The sequence below is a fragment of the Gracilinanus agilis genome, chromosome 2 (assembly GCF_016433145.1).
Source record: "Gracilinanus agilis isolate LMUSP501 chromosome 2, AgileGrace, whole genome shotgun sequence".
NCBI classification, from domain to species: domain Eukaryota; kingdom Metazoa; phylum Chordata; class Mammalia; order Didelphimorphia; family Didelphidae; genus Gracilinanus; species Gracilinanus agilis.
Window position 1 is genome coordinate 337,546,643 of NC_058131.1, and position 26,164 is coordinate 337,572,806.

At 36.8% G+C, this 26,164-nt stretch overlaps 1 protein-coding gene across 3 annotated transcripts in view; it reads right to left on the minus strand.

Moving 5' to 3' along the window:
- RPRD1B (regulation of nuclear pre-mRNA domain containing 1B) overlaps positions 1 to 24,659 on the minus strand; it is an 88,744-nt gene extending 64,085 nt beyond the window's left edge. For all 3 annotated transcript variants that reach the window (XM_044664303.1, XM_044664305.1, XM_044664304.1), the window contains exons 1-3: positions 24,349 to 24,659; positions 20,225 to 20,354; positions 1,644 to 1,777 (exon numbers count right to left, since the gene is read on the minus strand). In XM_044664303.1, coding sequence (XP_044520238.1) covers positions 1,644 to 1,777; positions 20,225 to 20,354; positions 24,349 to 24,499 — 415 coding nt within the window. In that variant the 5' untranslated portion in view covers positions 24,500 to 24,659. The remainder of the gene's footprint in view (positions 1 to 1,643; positions 1,778 to 20,224; positions 20,355 to 24,348) is intronic.
- Positions 24,660 to 26,164: the final 1,505 nt, after the last annotated feature.

Sequence of the window (26,164 nt, forward strand, 5' to 3'; positions counted from 1 at the left end):
TCTTCACTTCTATACCCCACTTTTAGTGATTTAATTTGTCATTTCTATACAAATGTGCATACCTAAACACTTTCCTAAACTTCAATCTCACAGCACCAATTACATGCAAGACATTGATCCTTCCTCCAAACCTTCCTTTTTCTGTTAAAGGTACCACTATTCATCTTGTCACATAAGGAGGAAAGCTAACATATTAGAAATGGATAGCCTTGAAGTCACCTACAAGTCTTCCCTCTTTTCTATCTTCTAAATCTTATCAGGTTTTAAATCTTGTCAATTCTATCTCCAGGACACCTCCTCTCATCCTTCCTATTCTCTCCTCTCAGAAAGCTGGCATCCTACTCCAAGCTCTCATTGCTTCATGCTTCAAGCCTCCTAAAAGTTCTTCTAGTTTTCAATTTGCCCACTACAAATGTCCTGAAATAATCTTCCTAAGGAACAGGTCTGACTCACTCTCTACTCCAAAATCATCAATGGCTCCCTATTGCCTCCAGGATAAAATACAAACTCTTAAGCTTGGCACCATATGCTCCTCTCAATCTAGCTCCAAACTACCTTTCCAGAAATTTCACATTTTCTTCATTTACTCTACATTCTAGCTTACTTGCTTATTTCCTAAACTTGGTATTCCATTTCCCATTTGGTCCCTTTCCAAAAGCTCTTCCAACGTTCTGGAATATATTCCTACTTACCTCAAACTATTAGAATCCATAGTTTCTTTGAAGGCTCAGCTCAAGTGTCATCTCTTCCAAAAGCTTTTCCTGATTAACTAGAGGGTGGCTGTTGATATGCTCTCTCTGTCATTAAATTATCTTATATTTTCTTAGCTGCATAAAGTTGTATTCCCTAGTAAAATTTTCTTTATTTTCTTTTTTTGGAGGGGAGGGGGCATATTTTCCCCAGCATCAGCCACAATGCCTGTAATTTTATTACTATGGGAAACGCCCAATGAAGAGACACTTATTAATGCAAATCAGTAATTTACAGTCTTTAGAGTTGCTTCAACTCATTATGTGACCACTTAACCTCTCAAAATCTAAATCTTTTCATCTTTTGAATCAAAGATCAAAATATGATAAATTTTGCTACTAACAGCAATACAATGATCCAAGACAATCCTGAGGACTTATGAAAAAGAATGCTATCTACTTCCAGAGAAAGAACTATTGGAGTAGAAATGCAGATGAAAACATATGAATCATCACTTGTTTATTTGGGTATATGATTTGGGGTTTTGGTTTTATAAGATTATTCACTTACAAAAATGAATAATATGGAAATGTTTTGTGTGATAATACATATACAACCCAGTTTGCTTGCCAGTTCTGGGAAGGGGGAGGGAAGAAGGAAAGGAGGCAATATGGATCATATAACTTTGGAAAACTTGTGTAGAAATTTCTAACTAAAATTAAAAAATTTTTAAAAACAAAGAGATCATTTATACACTTCCTTCCTCATAAGGCTGTTTAAAGTCATGCTTTGTAAACCTTAAAGGGCTATATAAATAAGCTAATGTTATAATTACCACTATTATTTCTCTGATAAATTTTTTAATGGCTAACTAGTCACAAAAACTTCTACTGTATGTTTTACACCATCTCTTTTAAAAACAGCCTAAGACCAGCAATAAAGTATAATTCTACCTTTAGGTGGAGGGCTGTTGGAGTCTTCCATAGACAACTTGAGCTGCTGAATGAACTCACCACCATAAACACTTCTTTCTTGCCAGATGTTCAGCAATCTTTCTAAAGGCTTTTTACAGCCTTCATCTGCCTCTCTATACAGAATGGTAAGGAGAAAATATCAAAAAATTACTTTTTACTTTAAATGAAATGAAACTCATTAAAAAAACTACAACCAAAACAATAAGATATGTATTATCATAATACCCCAGGCAACCAAATCCAAGAAAGATTATTATTTATTGTGAAAGATGGACAACAGAAAAGGAATTCAAATGTTATCCATGTACGAGGGCAATGTTTTCTTCCTTTAGGAAATAAATATAAACAGAGAAATTATACTTCTATCCCCTACAACAGCCCTTTCAGGTGTCTGACTATTGTGACCATTTTCTAACAAAATATTACTAATTAAAATAATTTGAGTTTAGAAATTTTAAGGATATTAAAAGGAATTCTTAAATTTTAATACTTTTAAGAAATTTACCAAAACTCATAATTCAATAAAATCTACCAATGCAATGCACAAATATGCTTATTATCCAAGGTGAATCTTCTTTAATTGTTTTTAAAAGAATTTTCCAAATGGTTAAAGAAATAAATAAAAAAAAATATTTTTAATTGAGAGCTAAGCCTAGAAATCTTCAAACTGTTTCTCAGACATTTAAATCTGGGCCCAAGTGTGTTTTTCCTGTTCTAAGAGACCAGGAAGATTGAGGTCACATGGCAAAAAACAGAGTCCTTTATAACTTCACATCTAAAGAGAAGATATAGAACTTCTTTAAAGCCTCTGAAAGAGAGTACTTTCCAATAAAATGAATTTTTATCAATATTATTGATACATTTATTCTCCTCTATCCAAAAGAAAAAATTAGGTAGGAAGAATCATCTTTATTTTATCCCTTCAAAATGATTATGGTGCAGAGATCATAGGATCAAAGATTTAGAGCTGAAAAGGGAGGACCTGAGAAGTCAAGTTCAACCTCTTCATTTTACAGATGACGGAACATCTGAATGAAAAATGTTATCTCTTATTTTCCCTCATGTGAATTTTGCTACTTCCTAAGAACAGCCTAAATGATAGTTCAAATCAATTCAATGAATTTTTTTAACCCTTACCTTCTATCTTAGAATCAATACTGTGTATTAGTTCCAAGGTAGAATTGTGGTTAAAGGCTAGGCAATGGTGGTTAAGTGACTTGCCCAGGGTCACACAGCTAGGACGTGTTCAAGGCTAGATTTGAATCTAGGACCCCCCATCTCTAGGCCTGCCTCTCAATCCACTGAGCCACCTAGCTGCCCCCAAATTTAATGAATTTTAAAGGAACACTCTCTACCTATGAATTGACATGCAAATAATAATTTGTACCTACTAATTTTATTTCTTTACCTTCTGATTTAAATAAATATAAAATGACTAAGAATATGATGATTCTCCTTTATAACAAAAAACTTATTTAGTTATAAACAGATTTTGTACTGAAATTTAGTTGTTCACAGTACAAAAATCAAAATGGCAAGGAAAATCAACTGGATTGGAGTTTAGTAAGGTCTAGAGATGAGAGTTCAAATCTGGCCTCAGACACTTCCTGGTTGTATGATCGTGGGCAAGTCACTTAACTCCAGTTGCCTAACCCTTGCCACTCCTTTGTCTTGGAACTGACCTTAGTAAGGAACTAAGTTTGTAGGTAAGTTGTTTTTTTTAAAGGCTACTACGTTAAAAAAAAAAAATTTTAATGACATAGCAATATAGTTCCAGAGGAAGAACAAAAAATAAAATTTCTTAACACTTATCTCACTATTATCTCCCTCTTCCTCCATTAATTCATTCATTCTGTGAGCATTTATTAAGTATATACTATATGTTGGGGACTATGCTAGGTCCCAGGGATGTAAAGAGAGAAACTAAAACAGTTTCTGCCTTCAAGAAGCTTATATTTTACTGGGAGAAAAAAATATAAAGACAAATGAGTAAATACTAAACAGAACAATTTTAGGAGTAAAAATAAATATAAGTTCTGTTTCAAATTTATTAAAATTTAGATGAGGTGGGTAATATGGGACCAGAACTCAAAGAGAGAGCTGAGGACTAGCTAAGTAGTTATAAAAGTCATCTGCATAGAGATATTCATAAAGAGTCCATAGTGTCCATAACTGAGTCCATAGAAAGAAGAGAGACAAGGCAAAGCCCTGACAAGTATCTACTCAAAGTGTTCAGAACTTGGATTATGATCTAACAAAAGAAATAAGAAGAATAATTGAAAAAAAGATAGGAAGACAACCAAAAAAGAATATCATGAATCAAGTATCTAGGAAAGAGCTGAAGAGAAGAGCTATTCAACAGTGCCAAATTCTGCAGAGGTCAAGTTGGAGAGTCTAAACCTAGGATTTCAAGAATGTAAGGATTTCCTCAAGAACAGAAGGAAATTCCCCTCACCAGTACAGATGGACAATCTATCTACATTTTTGTCTCATTGGCCACTGAGAGACTAACAAATGCTTTGTCCACTGTGGTGAGATGCTTATGTTAGATTTTTTTTGTTGTTTAGTCATTTCAGTCTGACTCTTCATGACGCCATTTGAGGTTTTCAGCAAAGATACTGGAGTGATTTGCCATTTCCTTTTTCAGCTCATTTTACAGATGAGGAAACTGAGGCAAACAAGGTTAAATGACTTGTTCAGAGTCACACAGCTAGTAGGTCTGACTCCACACTGCCACTATACCACCTAGTTACCTATATACCAGAAGCAGGACTTAAAATCAGGTCTTTATGATTCTGAGATGTTGTCTTTCCAGTCTGCCATGATGATGCTTTTAATTACTAGCTATTATAAATAATGTACATTAATTGAGACAGCTAAGTGACACAGTGGATAGAGAGCCGGGCCTAGTCAGAAAACCCCAGTTCAAATCTGGTCTAGGAGACCTATTAGTTTTATGACCCTCAAGAAGTCATTTAATCTGCCTCAATTTTCCCAACTGCAAAATGGGGATAATAAAAGCATCTACTGTAGTGTTATGAACTGATCCAACCAACCACTCTGGCGGGCAATTTGGAACTGCCCAAAGGATGATAAAACTGTGTAAAACCTTTGATCCAGTAATAACACTACTAGATTTATATCCTAAAGACAAAAAAAAAGGAAAAGGACCTATTTGTACAAAAATATTTTTTTGTAGTGGCAAAGAATTGGAAATTGAGGATATGTCCATCAATTGGGAAATTGCTGAACAAGTTGTAGTATGTCTATGATGGAATATTATTGTGTTATAAGAAATGATGAGTATGATGATTTCAGAAAAAAACTGAAATGACTTAAAATGAACCGATGAGGAGTGAAATAAGCAGAACCAGGAGAACATTGTATATAGTTAACAGCAATACTGTAAGAAAAGTAATACCGTATGATGATCAACTAACTGAGAATGACAGTTATTCTCAGCAATACAATGATCTAAGACAATTTTGAAGAACTTAAGAAAAAGAATGCTATCTACTTTCAGAGAAAAAACTGATAGTCTCAATGCAGATGGAAACATACTATTTTTCAGTTTATTTTATTTGTGTTTTTATTTGGGGTTTTGGTTTCATGAGTATTTTCTCAAAACAAGACCAAGAAGGAAAATATGTTTTGTACGATCATACAAGTATAATCCAGATCAAGCCACTTGCCACCTCAGAGGAGGAAGAAAGGAAGAGAGGTAGACAATTTGGGTCTTGTAATTTTGGAAAATATGGTGTTAAAAACTACTATTACATGTAATTGGGAAAATAAAATATTTTTTAAAACAATATTATCTTACACATGTAAAATCTATGTGAGATTGCTTACCATCTCAAAAGGGTGGGTATGGGAGAAAGGGAGAGAGTAAAAGAATTCTAGACTCAATATACTTTGAAAAATATTGAAAACTGGGGATTGAGAGTCAGGCTGCCTAGATGCGGGAGGTCCTCAGTTCAAATCTGGCCTCAGACACTTCCCAGCTGTGTGACCCTGGGCAAGTCACTTGACCACCATTGCCCACCCTTACCACTCTTCCACCTAGGAGCCAATACACAGAAGTTATGGGTTTAAAAAAAAAAAAAAGAAAAGAAAAAATATTGAAAACTTTTTACGTGCAATTGGTAAAATAAATAAATAAATAAATAAAACAGAACAAAACAAAAACTATATAACCTACCCCACAAGATTGTTTTAAAGATAAATGAGATGTTTGTAAAGCACCTGAAATGGTCCGTTGCACACAGGAGGCCCCAAATGCTTGTACCCTTCCTTCTCTTAATCCTAGACCAGTGATGGGCAAACTATTCCCCGAGGGCCAGATCCAGGCTGTAATTTGCCTATCACTACTTTAAGCAATTCCTTATTCACTACATCTGGATGTGGGGGCATAGTGATTATGGAATTGCTTAAGGCAGTGATGGGCAAACTATGGCCTGGATCTAGCCTGAGGGGAATAGTTTGCCCATCACTGTCCTAAACCACTTTCTTACACTCTTTCTATCTTCTTCATAGATACCTGGGTTTCCTGTAGCAGCCACTGTATTTCTAATCACCCTGTCCAGTACCAGGTGCTCTTTTTCTTACTCCCTGTAAGAATTTCCTGTATTTCCCATAATACACTTATCCCTACTATAATGTAAGAGGAGAATTAAATATATTCCTTATTCTTCATTGCTTTTCCAAGACTATTTCACTGCCATGAACATTGAGTAACTCTTTTCCTTCTAGATTCACACACCAGTCTATGTAATTTTGTCCTATTCATTAGTATTTATTGATCTTCAGATCATTCTTTTCCTTCTAATACTTGAGTCACACTTTCCCCCTCCAACTTTATCCCCAAAATCAGGGAGGACTTCAATACAAACAACATCATCTATAAAGAAACAGATAATGCTATCTTCTCAAAGTCAGACTTCCCAATTCTTAAATCTAAAGTCTCATGTCCTACATATTTGCTCCATTTCAGCCACTCACAAAGATGATTATTCTGTAGATCTTATCATCAAATATTATTCTCAAGATGCTGAATTCTAAAATATCTCTCTCACTGCCAAATTCCTCCTAAAATATCCTTCATTCTTAATACAACCCCTTCTGTCTCTCAACCCATACCTCTTCTCCCACTTCTTGACCCTTGCTCTAGCCTCACTATCCCTACCCACAGAGTCGGGGCACTATTGCTGATTAAATCAACCATATTATTCTCCACCTTTGAATTGCTAGCTAACTTATCTGGCATCACTCATGTCTTGCCAAAGGGCACACCATTCCCTCTTTACTCCCAATTCAAAGTTTGCTGAATGACACTGCAAGAAGTAGTACCAGGTTGCCTGGATGCAATACAAAATACACTACCTAATCATAACTTGGCCTTTCATACTACATAGTAATCCTTGAGGTTTCCCCCGATTATCACAATTCATAGTGGTTGTCCCAAGCTTTCTTTAATGCCTCTCTCATCCATACCATGATGTTCACGACCTCTACTTTATTGAGAAAAAAGAGGCAAACAGAGAGAGAGAGAGAGAGAGAGACAGAGAGAGAGAGAGAGAGAGAGAGAGAGAAAGTCACCCCTATGACTGAACTCATGAATTGATTCAACCATTTGGTAGGGCAATTTGGAATTATTATAAAAGAATGCATACCCTTAGATCCAGCAATACCATTACTAGGTCTGTATTCCAAAGAGATAAAAAAAAAAAATGACAAAGGACCCGTTTGTACAAAAATATTTATAGCTGCACTTTTTGTGATGGCAAAGAATTAGAACTAAAAGGATGTCCCTTAATTGAAGAATGGCTGATCAAAATGTGGTATTTGATGGTGATGGAACACTATTGTGCTGTAAGGAACAGGAAGATTTCAGAAAGAACTGGAAAGACCTATGTGAACTGATGCAAAGTGAAATAAGCAGAACCAGGAGAACTTTATACATAATAACTGAAATATTGTGGAAAAAGCAAATGTGACAGATTTTACAAGTAATAGCAATATAATGATCCAGGAAAATTCTGAGGAAAATATGAAAAAGAATGCTATCCACCTCTAGAGGAAGAACTATTGGAATATAAATAAAGATAAAAACATATGATTTATCACTTGTTTATTTGGGTATATGATTTGGAGCTTTGATTTTATAAGATTATTCACTTAAAAAATTAATAATATGGAAATATATTTTGCATAATACATTTATAACTCAGATTGAATTGCTTGTCAACTCCAGGAGGGAAGAAGAGAGGGAGATGACATGAATCTCAAAACTTTGGAAAACTTATGTGGAAATTTATTGAAATAAAATTAAAATTAAATAGATAAATAAAGTTAAACATAAAAAAATAAAAACGAAGTCCTACTGTGGCCCCAAGTTACCTTTCTATTCTTAGTAAACTTTAATCCCTTACTCTACACCCTTTGCCAGTACATGGTTAGCACAATTCCTGGCAGAGAAGAGGTTCCAAACGCTTGTTTCCTCCCTTCCCTCTTATCTTCTTTATCCTAGATTCCTTTCTTTCATATTCTTTCCATCTTTTAACACTCCTCTGACAGCCACTGTATCCCCAGCCACCTTCTTCAGTACTAAGCACAGGAACAACACTGGCCTTCTTATTGATTCTTATACACAACACCTGCTGTAATACCTATACCTAGAATATACTCATTCCTCCACATCTGCCTCTTAGAATTCTTTATTTCCTTGAAGACTAGAGGGCTCCTTTCAATGGAGGTCTTTCCTGATTCCCAACCTCCACCCCAGCTGCTGGTGCCTTCTCTCCATCTCTCTCAAATTACTTAGCATGTATCTATTCAGTAAACAACAAGAGCTGTACATTTTTGTCTCTGCAGTAGATTATAAATTCTGTGAAAGCAGAGATGTTTTTCCTTTTACATTGTATCTCTAAAACATAGTAGACACTTAGTGTTGATTATCTCAGGTCTCTCTTTCCAGTGGTCTTTCTCTGCTCTCTAAATGTATGAATATCTACATATCTCCTATAGCCTTAAAAAAAATTAAAAATTTAAAAAAAAAAACCTTTAGGGGGTAGGCAAGGTGACTGAGTAGACTAGCTAGACCTGGAAACTAGAGGTCCTGGCCTCAAATTTGACCTTAAATACTTCCTAGCTACGTGACCCTGGGCAAATCACTTAACCCCAATTGCCTAGCCCTTACTGTTTTCTAAGCCAAAAGGTGAGTTTAAAAACAAAAAACAAACCAAAAAACCTTCATGTAACCCTACCACTAAATTATCATTCTACATATCTTCTCTTTCACTGGCAAACTTCTTTAAAAAAAAAAAAAAAGTTGCCTATACTTCCAGTTTTCCATTTTATACTCGATTCCTTGTATCAGCTTTTGACCCCGGCATTAGACTGGAATTGTTCTCAGTGATATCTTAACTGCTCAAGTCTTTTCTTAGTCCTCAGCCTCTCTCAAGTTTTTGATACTGCTAATTATGTCTCCTCAATACTCCCTTTTCCTTCTTTCTCCTGATTTTCCTCCTGACATGCCTTCCTCTCTTTTGTTGATTCATCATATATTTCCTTCCCACTAAGCATGAATGTTCCCCAAGTTTATATCCTAAATCCTTTGTTTTTCTTCTCTCTACTCACTCTCTATGATCAAATCTGATCCTGTAGGTCCAATAACTAGTCAGATTGCCAAGTGATTGTTAGATAGCTCATAGCTCAATCTAGATATACCAATGGCATTTCAAATCTTGTTCAAAACAGATTTTATATTATCCTCCACTAAACTTCCTTATTTCTGTTGAGAACACTACCAGATACAAATTTGTAACCTCTCCCATTTTGGATTCTTCCTTCACTCTAACCTATTTCCAGTTGCTAAATCCTACCAAGGCAAAAACAAGAAAGAATATTCATTCCCTTCTCTACAATCACAGGGCCACCACCTTAGTTCAGTAATTCAGGGTCTTCAATTCTGTGCCACTGTAACACAATGTGCTCTTGTGCTATACCTCTCTCTCTCTCTCTCTCTCCCCCCCCCCCTCCAGTCTCAACTCTTTATAATTCATTTTTCAATTAAATGCAAAAATAATATTCCTATTACACAAATCTGGCCAAATCATTCTCCAGTTCATAATTCTTTAGTAGCTCACTGATGCATCTTGGATCAATAAAAATTTCTTAGTTGGCCATTTAAATTTCTCTATTTAGTTCTAGCCTATTTCCCTCCCTTCAAATATATCTAACCTAGCTTCAAATAACCTTCAAATAACCTAACCAGGTTAGCTTATTGCCTGTTATTTAAACTTGGCATTTCATTATCTGTCTCTGTGGCTTTGCAAACGAGGTTCCTTATTCCTGGAATGAACTTCAATTTTCTCCGTTTGTTGTTCAATCATTTTTCAGTCTTATCCCACTCTTCATGATGCCATTTGGGATTTTGTTGGCAAAGATACTAGAGTGGTTTGCCACTTGAGGAAAATGAGGCAAACAGTGTTAAGTGACTTGCCCAGGGTCACATATCTATTATAAAGTATCTGAGGTCAGATTTGAATTCAGGAAAATGAGACTTCCAAACTTCAGTATCAACAGTCAATCCACCGTACCACCTCACTGACCCTTCAGAATCCCAAGCTTCAAGATCCTATTCAGTCGTGCCTCCTAATCAAATTCCTCCCAAATTGTTATGACATTCTAATTCTTTAAATTACCCTATATATACATCTATGCTTACATATCATACTTGCCAGGAAAATATAAGCTCAAGAACAAAGATTGCCTCATTTTTGCTTAATTTCCCCCAGTGCCTAGCACAAGCACCTTGAATTGAACATTGAATTAAATTAATAATGTATTTACTATTAATATTGTAACCATGCTAGTAACAGAATTTTAAGGTTAAAGCATTTTGACAAACTATAAAAATGAGTAGCTTGGTTCAAATAATTTTATAAAATAATTTTAAAGTTTTTATCTAGATCAAATGTATGACAATTATATAGTATCTTATTTCTATAATTTTTTTAAGTTTAATATTGTTTACTACAGAACAGGAACTATTAACTCATTTTCTTAGCAATATTGAGTCTCAACATCAGAATTAAGTCTTAAAATTCCAGTTACAATGTGGGCGTTTCTAGATCTTAATTTTCTCTTGTAAAAAATGAGCATGTAGGGCGGCTAAATAGCACAGTGGATGGATAGAGCACCAGGCATGGAGTCTGGATGGACCTGGGTTCAAATCTGGTCTCTGATACTTCTTAGCATGTAACCTTAGATAAGTCACTTAACCCCGATTGCCTAGATCTTGCTGCTCTTCTGAACTAGAGTAATTTCTAGTTTGATACTATATATGATGAGAAAAAAGTACTGTAGTTAGGTGGAGAAAAGGCTATCCTTGGGAGTCAGAAAGGCCCTAGATTCAAGTCCTGCTTCTGATTTATACTGGTGTGAACTATAGTCAAAGACATTTAAAGCCTCCTAGTACACTGGTTGACTTGTGAACTGATCCAACCATTCTGGAGGGAAATTTGGAACTATGTCCAAAGGGTTATAAAACTGTGTATACCCTTTGATTCAGCAATATTCCTGCTAGGTCTGTACCCCAAAGAGATTTTTTTTAAAGGAAAAAGATCTATTTGTAGCAGCTTTTTTTGTGGTGGCAAACAACTGAAAACTGAAGAGTGGCTGAACAAGTTATGGCATGTGATTGTGATGGAATATTATTGTGCTACAAGAAATGTCAAGCAAGATGATTTCAGAAAAACCTGGAAAGATTTAACATGAGCTGTTGCAAAGCAAAGTGAGTGGAACCTGGAGAACACTGTACACGGTAATAGCAATATTGTATGATAATCAATTATTGATTATGAATGATAATTATTCTCAAAAATACTAAGAACCAAGATGACTCCAAAGGACTTATGATGAAAAATGCCATCAACTCCCATAAAAAGAACTGATGAGGTCTAAATGCAGATCAGAGTATACCATTTTTCACCTTGTTTTCTTCAGGAGTTTCTTTTTCCTTGCTATGTCTTCTTCTACCACATGACTAATATGAAAATATGTTTTGTAAGATCTTATATGTATAACCTATATTAAGCTGCTTACATCTCGGGGAAGGGGAATTAAAGGGAGAGAATTTGGAACTCAAAATGTTAGCAAATGAATGTTAAATTTTTTTTACATGTAATTGAGAGAAAACAAAATATTACTCAAGGACAAGTTGGAAAAAACTCTTCCAGGCCATTCTGCAAGCTTCCTGAGACTAGCTGACAATTTGCATCAGTAGTTTCTACTGAAGAAGTTCCTTATACTGCTAAAATAACAGGACTACATTAATTAATCTCAACTATCTCCTCTTATGAACTTTAAACCTTTCCTCAGCTATTGGTTTTTTTTTTTCTCCACTCCCTTCAAATATGCATCTCCTCCATCCTTAGAAAATCTCTACTAGGCCCTACCATCTACTCAAGAAATCATCCCACATGTCTCATCTAGGCAATACAGTGGATAAAGAACTAGGCTTGGAGTGCAGAAGACGTGAATTCCAATCTAGCCTCCAACAGACCCTAGGCTTAACCTCCTCTGCCTCAGTTTCCTCATCTGCAAAATAAGGATGAAAATAACACCTACTTCACAGGAATGTTTGAAGAAAAATTTGAGATATGTAAGTGATTAATAAATGATTGTTCCCTTCTCTTTCCTCTGTCAACCAAATCCCAAGAAAAAGCTGTTCACATTTGATTCTCTATTTTCTTTTCTCAACTATGTGCAGTCTGGCTTCTGATCTCATTATTTTACTAGAACCATTCTCTCCAAGGTAATCAAAATATTTTTTTTAAATCCTTAACTGCTGTGTATTGGCTCTGAGGTGGAAGAGTGGTAAGGGTGGGCAATGGGGGTCAAGTGACTTGCCCAGGGTCACACAGCTGGGACATGTCTGAGGCCGGATTTGAAACTAGGACCTCCCGTCTCTAGGCCTGACTCTCAATCCACTGAGCTACTCAGCTGCCCCCAACAATATTTTTTAATGGCTAAATTTGCTGGTATTTTTTTAGTCCTCATCCTTTTTGACTTTTCTGGTACACCTAACACTGCTGATTACTTTGAATATACTTTCCAATGTGATTTTATGTCATATACCCTCTCTTAGTTATTTCTCCCTCCTGTCTGCCACCCTTTCTCAGTATCCCTAAACATGGATGTTCCTAAGAATCCATTCTGGGCCTTCTACCTTCTTTATTATATGTTCTCTTGGTAACCATGTTAGTTTCTAAAGGTTTAATTATCATCTCTAAGCAGATGACTCACAGATCTATATATACAACTTTAATCTTCCCACTGAGCTTCAATCCTGTGGCACTAATACCCTATAGTCGTGTTGGCGAATCTATGGGCACACATGCCAGAGGGGGCTGCTCCCCTCTCCCTCCCCAAGAATACCTGAGGACATTTCTCACTTCACCTGCCCCTCTGCCCAGCAGCCCAATGGGAACACTTCCTCCTTCCCCTGTCTGGGCTAAGGCAGGGGTGAGGAGACTCACATGCAGCGTGAGGGTTGCAGTTTGAGCATTTAATCTCTAAAAGGTATGCCATCACTGCCCTAAAACTATCTCAAACTCTAGATGTTCAAAAGTGGACTCCTTATTTTTTGTCCCAAACCCCATTCTACCTTTTACACTTCACTATTACTATCAAAAGCACCATCATTCTTTTAGTCTTTTGTCTTTCTTTGTATTCCTAGCACTAAGCACAGTGCCTAGTATACAAGAGGTACTTAATGCTTACTGAATGACTCCACAATCCATTCAGTTGCCAGCTAAATCTTGCTATTTCTATCTCTATAACAACTTTTATAACCAACCCTTTCTCTCTAATCACACAACTACCACCTTAGTTCAAGTCCTCAACTTCTATATTATTGCAAAAGTGTCCTTTTGGTATCCTGGCCACAAAACACTACCTATGCCAATCCATTCTTGATAAATAGAGCTGCCAAATTGATTTTTCTTAAGTCCAAATCTGATCATATTGCTCCTCAATAAAACACACTAGTTCCCTCTTGCCTCTAGGATACAAGTATAAATGACTCTATTTGTCTTATAAAGACTTTTCAACCTGGCCCCAACCTATCTTTGTTTCTTCATTGTACACTGTTGCTCCTCCTGCATTCTGAGATCCAGCCAAACTGTCTTTCCCTCTGTTCTTCACTCGTAATAGTCCACCTCACATCTTTATGTCTTTGCTCTAGCCATCCACCATACCTGGAATATGCTACCTCTTCATTTCTGACTTCTAAGAGTCTCTTTTCCTTCAAGATGCAGCTCAAGCACCACCTTCAACATGAACTGCTAGTTTCCTTCTTCCAAACTCTTATATTTAGCTACTTTCTATTTATTTTTTCATTTATTCTATGTATACACACAGAACTTATGTGTACTCATTTTCTTCATTAGAATGTAAAATTCTTTTGAATCAAGAATGTTTTTGTATTTGTATCCCCAATGCCTAATGCAGTGCCTGAAATTCTGAGGTACAGATGTTCAAATTTGATTCTAAAGCATACAGGATTTGAAGTAACTTGTAGAAAGACTCAGAAAATGAAAGCTAGAGAGTACATTAAATAATTCTCTGTTCCAGTCTCTTTTTCCTGGGGAAAAAGCTAGGACCCAAAATGAAGATTTGTAGTCATTCCTTAAATTAGTAGTAAATCTGCAACAAAAGCTCAGGTCCTCCTGAATCATACATAGTCCAGTGCTCTTTCCCCTACACAATACTGTCAACTGTGCTATGTTCTTACATATTATAGTACTTTTTTTTTTTCATAAACCTTACCTTCTTTCTTAAAATCAATAATGGTAAGGGCTAAGTAATCAGAGGGTTAAGTGACTTGCCCAGGGTCACACAACTAGGAAGTAAGGTCAGCTTTGAATCCACGACTTCCCATCTCTGGACCTGGCTCTCAAACCACTAAGCCACCTAGCTGCCCCCTTATCATGGTACTTTTATTTAAGACTTGTTGTTGAGTCATTTCAGTTCAGTCTGACTCTTCATGACCCCATATGGGGTCTTGTTGGCAAAGATACTCAAGTGGTTTATCATTTCCTTTTCTAGCTCATTTGACAGATGAGGAAACCGAGGGAAGCAGAGTTAAGTGCCCAGGGTTATACAGCTATTGAGTGCCTGAGGATAGATTTGAACTCAGGAAAATAACTGTTACTGACACCAGGCTTAGCACTCTATCCACTGTGCCACCTTGCTGCCCACTTTAAGACTACAACAAAACCCAAAAGTTTTAGTTTAACTCTTAGCTGACTAGAGAATTTAATAGAAAAAAAAAAAGGAAAATGTAGTAGGTAAGAATAGTCTATTTCCCCCAAAATGGTTTTAATTCCTATGATTTCACAATATTCAACTTCTTAAATGATTAAAAAATATACTTTGCTTCAGATATTATATGTTTTGGCCACACGTTAAATTTTCTATCATAAATTTCAAGATTATGAAGGAAAGCATTCAAAAACTATATTTACTGATAAAGATCCTTTAGTAGCTGGACTTAAAAGAATATACTGAAGAGATGTGACTGAATAGCAGTAATTTACTTTGCAAGTTGAACTAATTTACCAAGGAAATATTTTTTAAGTAATAAAAATCTTTACCAGTCTAGACAATGAATAAACATGTGACATTTGCATTATATGTTTCTAATGCTGATCTGACCAACCCGTTTTTAATTAAAAAGCACAAATTCATTTTTTAACAACTTAACTGATATTTTAAAGAAACCTGAAAATCCCACAATTTTGTAAAACTATCCAGAATATTTTTTGTTCTTGTTATTGGCTCAGCCCTGTGATTTCATGAGTGTAGAAATATTTTGGAGTGGAAAATGACTATCAATAAAACAGCTTAACTGTATCTTAAAATCTTGGACTTGCCTAGGTCACTGAGAAATGAAATGACTTGTGCATGTTTACATGTAGTATGTGCCAGAGACTGCTCTTAAACACAGGCTTTTTTGACTCTAAGACTGTCCCACCAGGCTGTCTCTTAGGAATTATCTATGTGATCCTGACAAGTAGGTGGTGAAATAAATAAAAGTGCTGGACCTGGAATCAGGAAGAGGTAAAGTTAATTCTAACCTCAGATTTAGTAGCTGTATCTCAGCAGATCATTTAACCTGTTGACTCAATTTCCTCAACTCTAAAATGAGGATAAAAGGTACTTACTAGGGTCAGCTAGTAGCTCAATAGATTGACAACCAGGCCCAAAGACAGGAGGTTCTGGGTTCAAATGTGATCTCAGACCTTCCTAGCTGTGTGACCCCTAGGCAAGTCACTTAACCCTCATTGCCTAGCCCTTAGGACTTTTCTGCCCTGGAACCAATACATAGTATTGATTCTAAGATAGAAGGGTAAAGAGAAAAAAAGTGTTTTACTTCACAAGGCTGTTGTGAAGATCAAATGAGATACTATTTGGAAAAGCACTTGGCACGTAATAGTCCTTTAAAAATAGTTTCCTTCCTTGCCTCTTTTAAGCTTGTTTTTTAGTAAGTTAAAACAATTAAGAATACACTGGATTTTCTCAACAGTCGTTGTCCTCATGTAGCACAACAAAATACTGAAAACTGTTTAAAGTCCACTATGATTTCATAACTATTTCAGTTCGATAGTCAAAATCCCCTACAAAGCATTCTAACATAGATGCAAAAACAAATGTGAAAATGTCAATGTGAAAAAAATATATAAAAATGAGTTCTTGCTTTTGAAAATGGAGGACCTGGGCCTAAAGATTTCCTTAGACAAGTCATGTTGGTTCTCTCTCCTCTGATCTCCTAAAGAACTTAGTGTCCAAATCATTTAGTATATACTACCCAGTATTATTCTAGTTTATATACTAGTAGTGAAGTGGGCCAGGAGTACGGGACAAGACTATTAGACTGTAAATAAAAATGGATATGTATTCATTGTATGCCAGTGACTATGAAGACACTGATGATACAAAAGTGAGATAGCCTCTCATTCAATGAGTTAAAGTTCTAGAAGAGAAAAACAACATGTTCACAGATAAATTCGGGAAATAAACAAAAAATACAGTGTTTGGGGAGGGGAGAGGCACTAAAAATTGAAGTAATCAGAAAAAGCCTCTTATGGGAAGTAGCACTTGAACTGAATCTTAAAGAATACCTGGGCTGGAGTTCTATCTTTGTAAACTCGGATAAGCCACTTCCCATCTGGGTCTCAGTTTCCTCATCTGTAAAATGAGGGAAATGGTCTAAGTGTTCTTCCAGCTCTGACATTCTATTATTCTATTTATCTTTTTACATATATGGTTTGTTCTCCATCTTTACTTTCATACTCTCCACCTCCCACCCCCTGCAACTACTTGAATAATAGGGACCATTCTGTATGGCTCTTGGTAACCTCAGATCAAAAGTTATATGGTAGAGCCAGAAGGGACTTAGAGATCATCCAGTTAAATTTCTCACTTTACAAATAAGGGAACAACTAAGTGAAAAATACTGATAAAAATGAAAATTATATCTCATGCTATATGCAAAATACTATGTACTATAGTTACATAAAAACAATGGATGAATTTTGCATAGTTGTATAGAACATGTGTGTACACGTACACACACACACACACTTTCCCCCCCCCCGTTTTTCAGACTTAGGGACTTAATTACAATTTTAAACAATGCCACTCCATAGACCAGTACCTCTGACCCTGCTTGCTCAGCACAAAGCCATCACAGTAAAACCATAAAAAGATAATAGGTATGGCTACCATACAGTTGAAATGGTTCTGGTTTTTTTTGTTTTTTGTTTTTATAAGATGGCCTTTTAATTACAATCTAAACTTGATTATGAGTTATGTCCAGATCAATTATCAAAGTCATATGTCTTCATATTTTAATAACCCTGGAAAGAAAATGGAATAAAGAAACTTCTAAGAACACTGAATAAAAAAATTAGCCCTTGGGAAAAAAAGATAGAAAGGAGGAGTAAGAAATACTAATAGGATTTACTCTTCCATAAAGTAAATGGACACACTAGTCCATAGAGCTTTTGAACAATTTAAATCTGGAACCCATGGCCTTTCTGATGAGTGTAAAATTATATGTTCCAGGTTACTTTCCTAATCAACCCCTTCCCATCCCAGTTTAACAACGAAGTATTCTTTCCCCTCTTCAAATTACCTTGCATTTATTTATCTGTTCATGTATTTCCCCCTTTAGAATGTAAGGCTATTTTCCCCCACTTTAGAATGGTTAGTTTTTGCCTTTGTATCCCCAACAGTATAGTATGTAGCACATAGAATGAGCTAAATGTTTGTATTTTTAATAGAATTTTTCAGGCATTAGTTAACTTAAATATTAATTCCCAATATTTTTCTCCAAAAAAAAAAAAAAGTTATGCTGGCGCAGCTGGGGTGGCTCAGTGGATTGAGAGCCACACCTAGAGACAGGAGGTCCTAAGTTCAAATCTGACCCTAGGCCCTTCCTAGCTACGTGACCCTGGACAAGTCACTTAACCCCCATTGCCTAACCTTTATTATTCTTCTGCCTTGGAACCAATACACAGTATTGATTCTAAGACAGAAGGAAAAGTTAAAAAAAAAAAAGGTAATTTCCCTTTTCCAATCTTTATTATTCTAACCAGTTTTTATAGGCAAATACTCCAGGTATTGACTATCTTCTAAAATACATTATTATATAAGTTTGAATATGAGGCACATTTAACCTCTACAGTAATCTTTCTTACTTTAAGGCCTTCTAAATTATTCCAAGTATTATATTTCAATAGTCTACTGGAAATTGAATTTATATTAGAAAGACCCAGTTTTTAATCATATAAAAGCCAATAACCACCACTATCTTTTTAATGTCATCAGTTCAGAACTTGGCTTTCCTAAGGGAAAAAAAAAAGGGGTGGGAACATTTTATAATATAGTATATCTCATTACTTTTTTCAATATTATCCTTCTGGCAAATGGGAGGGTTTTTTTGTTTTCTATACATGAAATAACATTTCACTGAAGAATGGTCAGATTTTCTTAACTACAGTCTTCTCTTTGTGGAAAACAATTTATAGTTGAATGCTTAAACAATGACATTTCCTAAACATGTGCCAAGCCATGAGAAAATACTGATGTAAGCAATGTTCCTCCTTCTAAAATGTTAGCTATGAAAGTATGCATCAAAATGTTTAACACATATGTCCATTTCTCAGTATGAATACTTTTTTCACTTAGTTCCAGATTCCTGGCTCCTCTTTATCCCAGGCATATTCTACAGTAAATGTATGCATTAAACCAAATTATTTCTAAATCCAAAGCATCCTGTGGAATTTTTATCTCCTGAATCAAATATTTGTTGACATTTAAAGCTCTTCATAGCCTGGTGCCTTTGTATCTTCCTAGTCTTTTTATTTTACTATCTTCTGTGCACTCTGAGATCCAGAGATATCAGTCTATTTACTGTACTTACATGATACTTCATCTCCTATACCCTTCCTGGAATGCTCTTTTTCACATCTGCCTCTTAATATGGCCAGGCTTTCCTCACAGTTCAAAAACCACTATCTGTACAAGATCTATCTCATCTACCCCCCCACCCCCTTTTCCCCTCCTACTACTGGCACTTTCTCTCTGTAAGTTTACCTGAATCTATCCTGTATGTATCTCACATTTTAGGCATTTTTAATATGTTGTTTCCCCATTAGAATATAAGCCTCTAAAGGGCAGGAATTCTTTTTTCCTTTCCTTATACCTCCATGCCTAGAATACAGTAAGTACTTAAAAATGCTTTTAACAAAAATTATTTTATCACATCCAAAATCATTCAGGCTGTCATTTATATAGCAACATGGACATGCTATGGTGGGTCTTCAGCAAAATAGGGAAACTTTAGCAGGGCAACACTAGATCCAAAACCAATTTTATACAGGGTATTTTTATTGCCTTCACTGTTATGGAAATAAGTGTTAAGGAAATAAGTTGAAAGAAAAATAGACACTGGCCTTGTTTCTCTATAATCAGGTAAGTATGCAAAAACGTAGATACAGCTTATTTCTTTTACCTGAGCACTATCACCCAAAACTTCACTTAATATAAAGATTGATATCCATCGAAAGTCTTTGGGTCTAATCACTTTACATTATAATCTTTAAGAGGCAAGAAGTTTATTTGTTGATTGAATTACTTTAAGGAAAGAAATTAAATGAAATGTGCCATTTATCATACTTACTAATCACAAGCTAAAAAGGAAACTCAATAAAACCCGAGTAAAATATGATTGAAAAAATTACTAGGATAAGTTGTTACATCATTGGAGAAAAGAAAAAATATTCTTAATAATCTCTTACATGTTATGAATTCAATTCTCATAATATGCCAAAATATATACATAGTTGAGAGAGTTCTTAAAAATTTAGCTTGAGGAAAGATCAATCTTCTACAGCTGTAAATATCCTTTGAAAAATACTTAATTTTCAGGTAGTAGAGGGTTTCATACATAGTAAGAAAAGAATTACAGAAGACAAAAGCAAACATACCTGGCAACATGGGAAAAAGCATCCACGAGGACAGATTCAAATTCCCTAGTGAATTCAGGCCCCTTCCTCTTACTGTTTTGGATGACGTCATTTGCTAAGTATAAAAACGTAAGCTTTCTATTTGATTTGGCTGAAAGAAGAAAAGAAAATACTTTTAACTTTTATTCTAATTATGACATTTCTCATTTCATGGTCAGTTCCTTGTCAAAGACTATTTACCACAGAACAAAATTCAAGCATATCTTTATTAGAGGTCAAGGACCATGTATTTATATAGCACCAAGTGATGTTAATATTTTTATCAAAGCTGGCCTAAAGCTGGTTGGAATGAAAGGAAATGCCTGTCTATGTCTTCATAAAGTAAATTAATGTGTGACTAATGTACAAAGCTACAAATACCAATTTAAGAAAAAGCCTCAAAAGTTAAGAATTCAAAATCTGACAGTATATGGCAAAACAAAAATTTTAAATCAGTGAATTTATTGCAAGGATGGACATTTCTAACTGTTGCTATTAATTACTATATGTCCCTGGACGAAAAAAACTAAATTAGAGATTGTTTCTTATCTCAAAATCAGTTGCTAAATTTTTTCTTAAACATTTTTAGTCAACACTCCATGGTAGCTGGCTGATTCTGTAACAGAGAAACCTCCAAGAAATATTCTTTATTTCAAATGCAAAAATATATTAATGCCATGTTACTACATTATTACTGAAAATTTACACGCAAATGAAGTCAGAAAAATAAAAATTATGGCTCCCACAAAACCCATAATTCTTTTTTTTAAATACATAGTAGATGCAGTATTTCCTATTACTCTATATGGTATCATATATTAAACCATAAAAACTTCATGCAATATGTCTGAGTTATAGTTGCTTTGGGGAACATTACTGAATTTCCTGGCTTCCATGAACATAACTTCTTAACCATAAAGTTGCATCACCAGTTTTGGTGAAGGTTTTCTTTTAAAAGGAATAAATAAAAGTATAATCAGAAATCTGAACACACTAACTTTTCTTCAATGCTTAAGTATTTGAACTCAAATGTACTGTATTTCAACCTTTACACAACTTACAAACTAGTGTTTCCTCCATTTTTCTTCCACTTCTGAAATGCACATAATATGTATCACTTAGCAGTTGTTATATTTTCAAATGTAACTATTGAGGATGACATGTTTAAATTTGAGGTTTTGAAAAACAATCGTTTAAACATTTCTCCCAAATGCTTATATAAATATATCTGCTCTCAATTCCAATAACTATCTAGTAACAAGTCAGATCAACAAATAGCACATTTATAATCCAAAGATACTTTAACAGTTTAAAAAATTACTCAAAATGAAAAATATTCAATTATTATTCCCATGTCCCATAACTGTGACAAAGGTATGAACACCATAGAAGGCATTTCTTTTCATATATTTGTTTTGGAAATCTGAGAGAAGTCCATAAATACCCAAACTGCACTGATATTAATCAACAATGAATTAAAAAACAAAATAACAAGATAGCAAATTTTCCTTTAAAAAGTTTTGCATATTTCACATGCCATATGTTCAAAGACAGAATTCAAATTACAAGAAAACAATTTGTTCACTGTAAGATAACACCATAACATAGTGGAAAGGGTTTATATTTGGAGTAGGATCTGGGTTCAAATCCCAGCTCTGCTACCTATAGCCTGTACAATCTTGGACAAATCATTTAATCCTTCTGGGCCTCCTTTGCAAAATTAGGGTGTTATGAGCAGGAAAACACTGGGGTCCCTTCAAGTTCTAACCAAAGACTATGAATTGAAATTTTTCCAATACTTGAAATTATGAGTTACAACATAAGAGGCCTATGAACAAGAAATCAAATAGTTTCACTGGCTACAATGACAATTATTTTCATCATCCTTCTATTTCAAACTATTATGATGTGGTTAGGATGAAACAGTCTTCTTTTCCTCAGGCAACATTCTATACCCCTAGCAAGGAGTCATGTAAGAGAAAAATATTCATGGGGCTTACTAGAATAATAATTTTTTTTTAATTCCCAGACACATGGGCAATATAGCACAAAAAATTAAGGCTCTCTTAAAAAGACATGAATTATAAAGTAAAAAAAAAAATTCATTTTAAGTTCTCTGCCTCTCCTTTTCTCCATCGAACCCACTCTCCCAATCTATTTATTTAGTGGTTGGACTGCAACAAAAATTTACTACCTTAAAATTCTTTAGAGGTCCTGAGAACAGCCTTAAAATTATCCATTTTGTAGGCATTATAATATTTACTTTTAAAGAAGTTCTTTCCAGAGTATTTTAAAGTACAGTACTGAAATGACTAAATAAAGAAAAAAATAAGGTTGGAAGAGAAAAACAGGAATATACACTAGGTAAATTGAAATATTTATGGCAATGAAAAAGCAATAATTTTGGTCAAGTAATTTTAAGGTCTTCAGAGGCACTTTATAAGAAAACTATTGAATTTGGAGACTTCTCAAATGTATACTTCTAGATGATAAAGAGTAGAGAAGACAGAAACAACATCAAAATCTATCATGGGGGGGGTGGGGGGAGAAGGGCAGAGAGTATAGCCAGCTAGGTGGCTCAGTGGTTTGAGAGTCAAGTCTAAAGATGGGAGGGAGGGTATTGGTTCAAATCTGACCCCAAACACTTCATAGTTTTGTGTCCCTGGGCAAGTCATTTAACCCTCATTGCCTAGCCTTTACTGTTCTTCTGCCATGGAATCAATACAGAGTAGTAATTCTAAGAGGGTAAGAGTTTTAAAAAATTACCCTGTATCACTGAATCCCCACTGACAGTTCAATTTTTGGAAAAAATACAGTATTTTACCTACAGTAGTAGCTTTAAAAATATTTGCTGATGTGAACAGACTCAACTACAACCAAAAGAAGTCTCTGGCAACCAAAGACCTAACTTTAGTTATTTTCAGGAGTATCTCAACTGGGACAAGAATGCAGACTCCTTCAAACATCCAAGAAAAAGATGCAGGAAGAAGTAAAAGGGCAGATACATCAGAATAAGATTCCTCCCTCCCAATAATGCACTAGGGAAGCAACATAGCAATCATACTCCAAGGTCTGTCCAAAGGAAAAAGATGAAGGAAGAGATAAGAGGCTAAAGAGGAGGACACTTGAAGGCAAAAAGGGTGTGGAAGTTGTGAGGTGAAATGCCAGTGTGATGGGTTGAAGACTCATTGGGGAAAGGTGTATAAAGTGCTGAATGACAGAGGCAGTGGTAGTGAGTAGGAGGGACATTCAGTGAAGATGGATACTAAAAAATCTTAAGGAGTGTGCATGGAAGGCTGGAAGGGACAGAAAGTGGTAGTAGCAGTTTGGGGGTAGATCAGGCAAACAAGGAGGGGTTGGGCGCTATACAGACAAGTGGTGGAGGACTGGGGGCCAGACACAAACGCATACAGAGAAATTCATGGAAGATTGGTGAACTGTTCAGACAGAAATGAAAGGGCATTTCTGAAGGGTTGGGAGAAATTATCACAGTACTTGGCACAAAGAAGATGCTCAATAAATGCTTCATGACTGTAGGGGAAGAATGTATGAATAAGAGAGAGGTAGTGGAGGACTGTGAATTCCTCGAGAATAAGGACTATCCTTTGCTTTTCTTGGACTCCCAAGCGCTAGGACAGTGCCTGGTACAGAGCAGTGACTTAATAAATGTATGGCTGACAAGTATGAACAGAGGTAGGGGAAATCAGGTGGCCAGAAAGAAACACGTAGCAAGAATGGGACACATGGGGAATGGGAACTGGACGAAGGGGGCACGGGGGGGTGGGGGGGTGTCCTTGAGACCTGAGGTTTCCTCTTAGCACAGAGACTGCATAAATGCTTGCAGCCAGCTCTGACCCAGGGAAAGTGGAGGCAGGGGGCGGGGCAGAAGCACATGGAGAGGGAAGCATGGGGGTTTGGAGAGCTGGACAGACATAAGTGGAGGAAAATTAACACAATTCCTGATACACAGTAGGCACTTAACAAATGGGCTCGGCCAGACATAGTAAAAGAAGGGGGTGGAAGAGACGACATAGAAGGGGACGCACCGAGCACTGGAAAGACAGACGGGGAGGCGGGGGACCGGAGAGTCCTGGCGGGATACGCACCTTTTCGGAGCTCGCGGTGCCACACGGAGACGATGGGCCCCGCGTGCTTGCGGTGGTGAATCAGCCACAGCGACAACGTCTGGACGCTCTGCTGGGAGTTACTCAGCTCGGAGAGTTTTTTCTCCAGCGCCGACTCCGAGAACGAGGACATGGTGGCGGGAGGGGAAGGAGGACGCCGGACTTCCAGTCGGGGGCAGAGTGGGAGGCGGCAGCCGATGGACACGGGCCTTCGGGCGAAGTCCTGTCGGAGATTGGCCAGCAGACTAATTTGTCAGGCCAGGCCGAGAGTCTGAAGGGCTAAGGCCCGAGGGGCTGCCGAGTCTCCTCAGTAACAGCCGCCTCTGCCTCCGCCGCCGCCACAAGATGGCCACCTGACCTCTCACCCCGGCGCGAGAGGGAGGGCAAAGGGCAAGGGCTTGGGCCGGAGCCGGGGCCGGCGTGGGAGCTGGAGGGAAGCGGGTGGGAGCAGATGCAGGACCGCTGAGCGTTACCTTCAGTAGACTTTCACGTTCCCTCCTAGAAAGTAGCCCGAAAGAGGAGATGGAGAAGGAGGAGGTTAGGCCGCCCCCCGCCCCCGCCTCCTCACGGAGCTCCCGGAAGGGGCGGGTACCGCTCTCCAAGCGCGCGAGCTCACTGAGTCCAGGGTGGTCCCTTTTTCTCTACGTCCCGAGACCTTTCTCATGCTGCGGCGCACTGGCCTAAACGTCACTTCCGGAAAGGAGCGCGAGTGGTGGGAAAAGGCTAGAAGATAACCAGGTAAGGGAAAGTGTGCGGAGCAGAGTAGTTTCTCACATAAGGGGAAAGGAGAGCTCGGCGAACTGGAGAAAAAGAGATGAAAAGGCATGTGAGGTGAGGGCCCAGGGAAGAGATGCTCACTCTCCTGCCCTGTGCTCTCTGATCTGGGATTCTCCACACCTAGTTTCCTGCCCCCAACTCTACCACTTGCTAGTGGTGGGACCCAGCGCTAGTATAAGAGCTTAATCACTTTGACCAGTCTACAGGAAGGTAATCTTTTGTTTGGAACCTTTATTCCACTCTATAGAATATAATCCTGACTGTTGATCCTCTTATTTAGAGATCAGATCACTGGTTTGGCTCCCCTGCCCTACCCTTATCCCGGGGCCACTCCACAGTTTAAGTAACTAAGAACGTTACTGTAGCGGGAGATCTTATCAGTCAGTAAACATTTTTTTTAATCACCTACTATGTGTCAAGTACTGTGCTAAGCCCTGGGATACAAAAGGAGGCAAAAGACCAAAACTCCCTCCCATCAAGAAACTTAATTAAAGAAGAGCTGTAACTTATGAGTAAAATGTTTTTAAAAGCAGGTCATAATACTTGCATTGTACTCCCAGACTTCTGAAAAGAAAGTCTTAGTAATAATAGTTTTATAAATAGGTTTTCAAATCGCTTTACAAATATCTCATTTGATCCTCACCTTTCGGGGGGGGGGGGGGGGGTTTGTTCAGTCCCTTCAAGTTCTGTCCAACTCTTCCTGACCCCTGGAATTTCATAACTAGATACTAGAGTCGTTATCCATTTCCTTCTCCAGCTCATTTTACAGATGAGGAAACTTGAAGCAAACAGGACTAAGCGACTTGCCCAGCATCACACAGCCAGGCTGTCTGAGTTCAGTTTTGAATTCAGCTCCTTCCAAGTACAGAACTCCAACTACTGTTTCCCCAAGTTGCCCCAGATGCTATAATTGAAATGTATTATCCTCTTACCCATACCATCTCTGCTGCCCCCAAATAATTGTCTTGTAATATCCCTTTCACTGTCATCATCACTAACAATTTTATAACAATTCATAGTT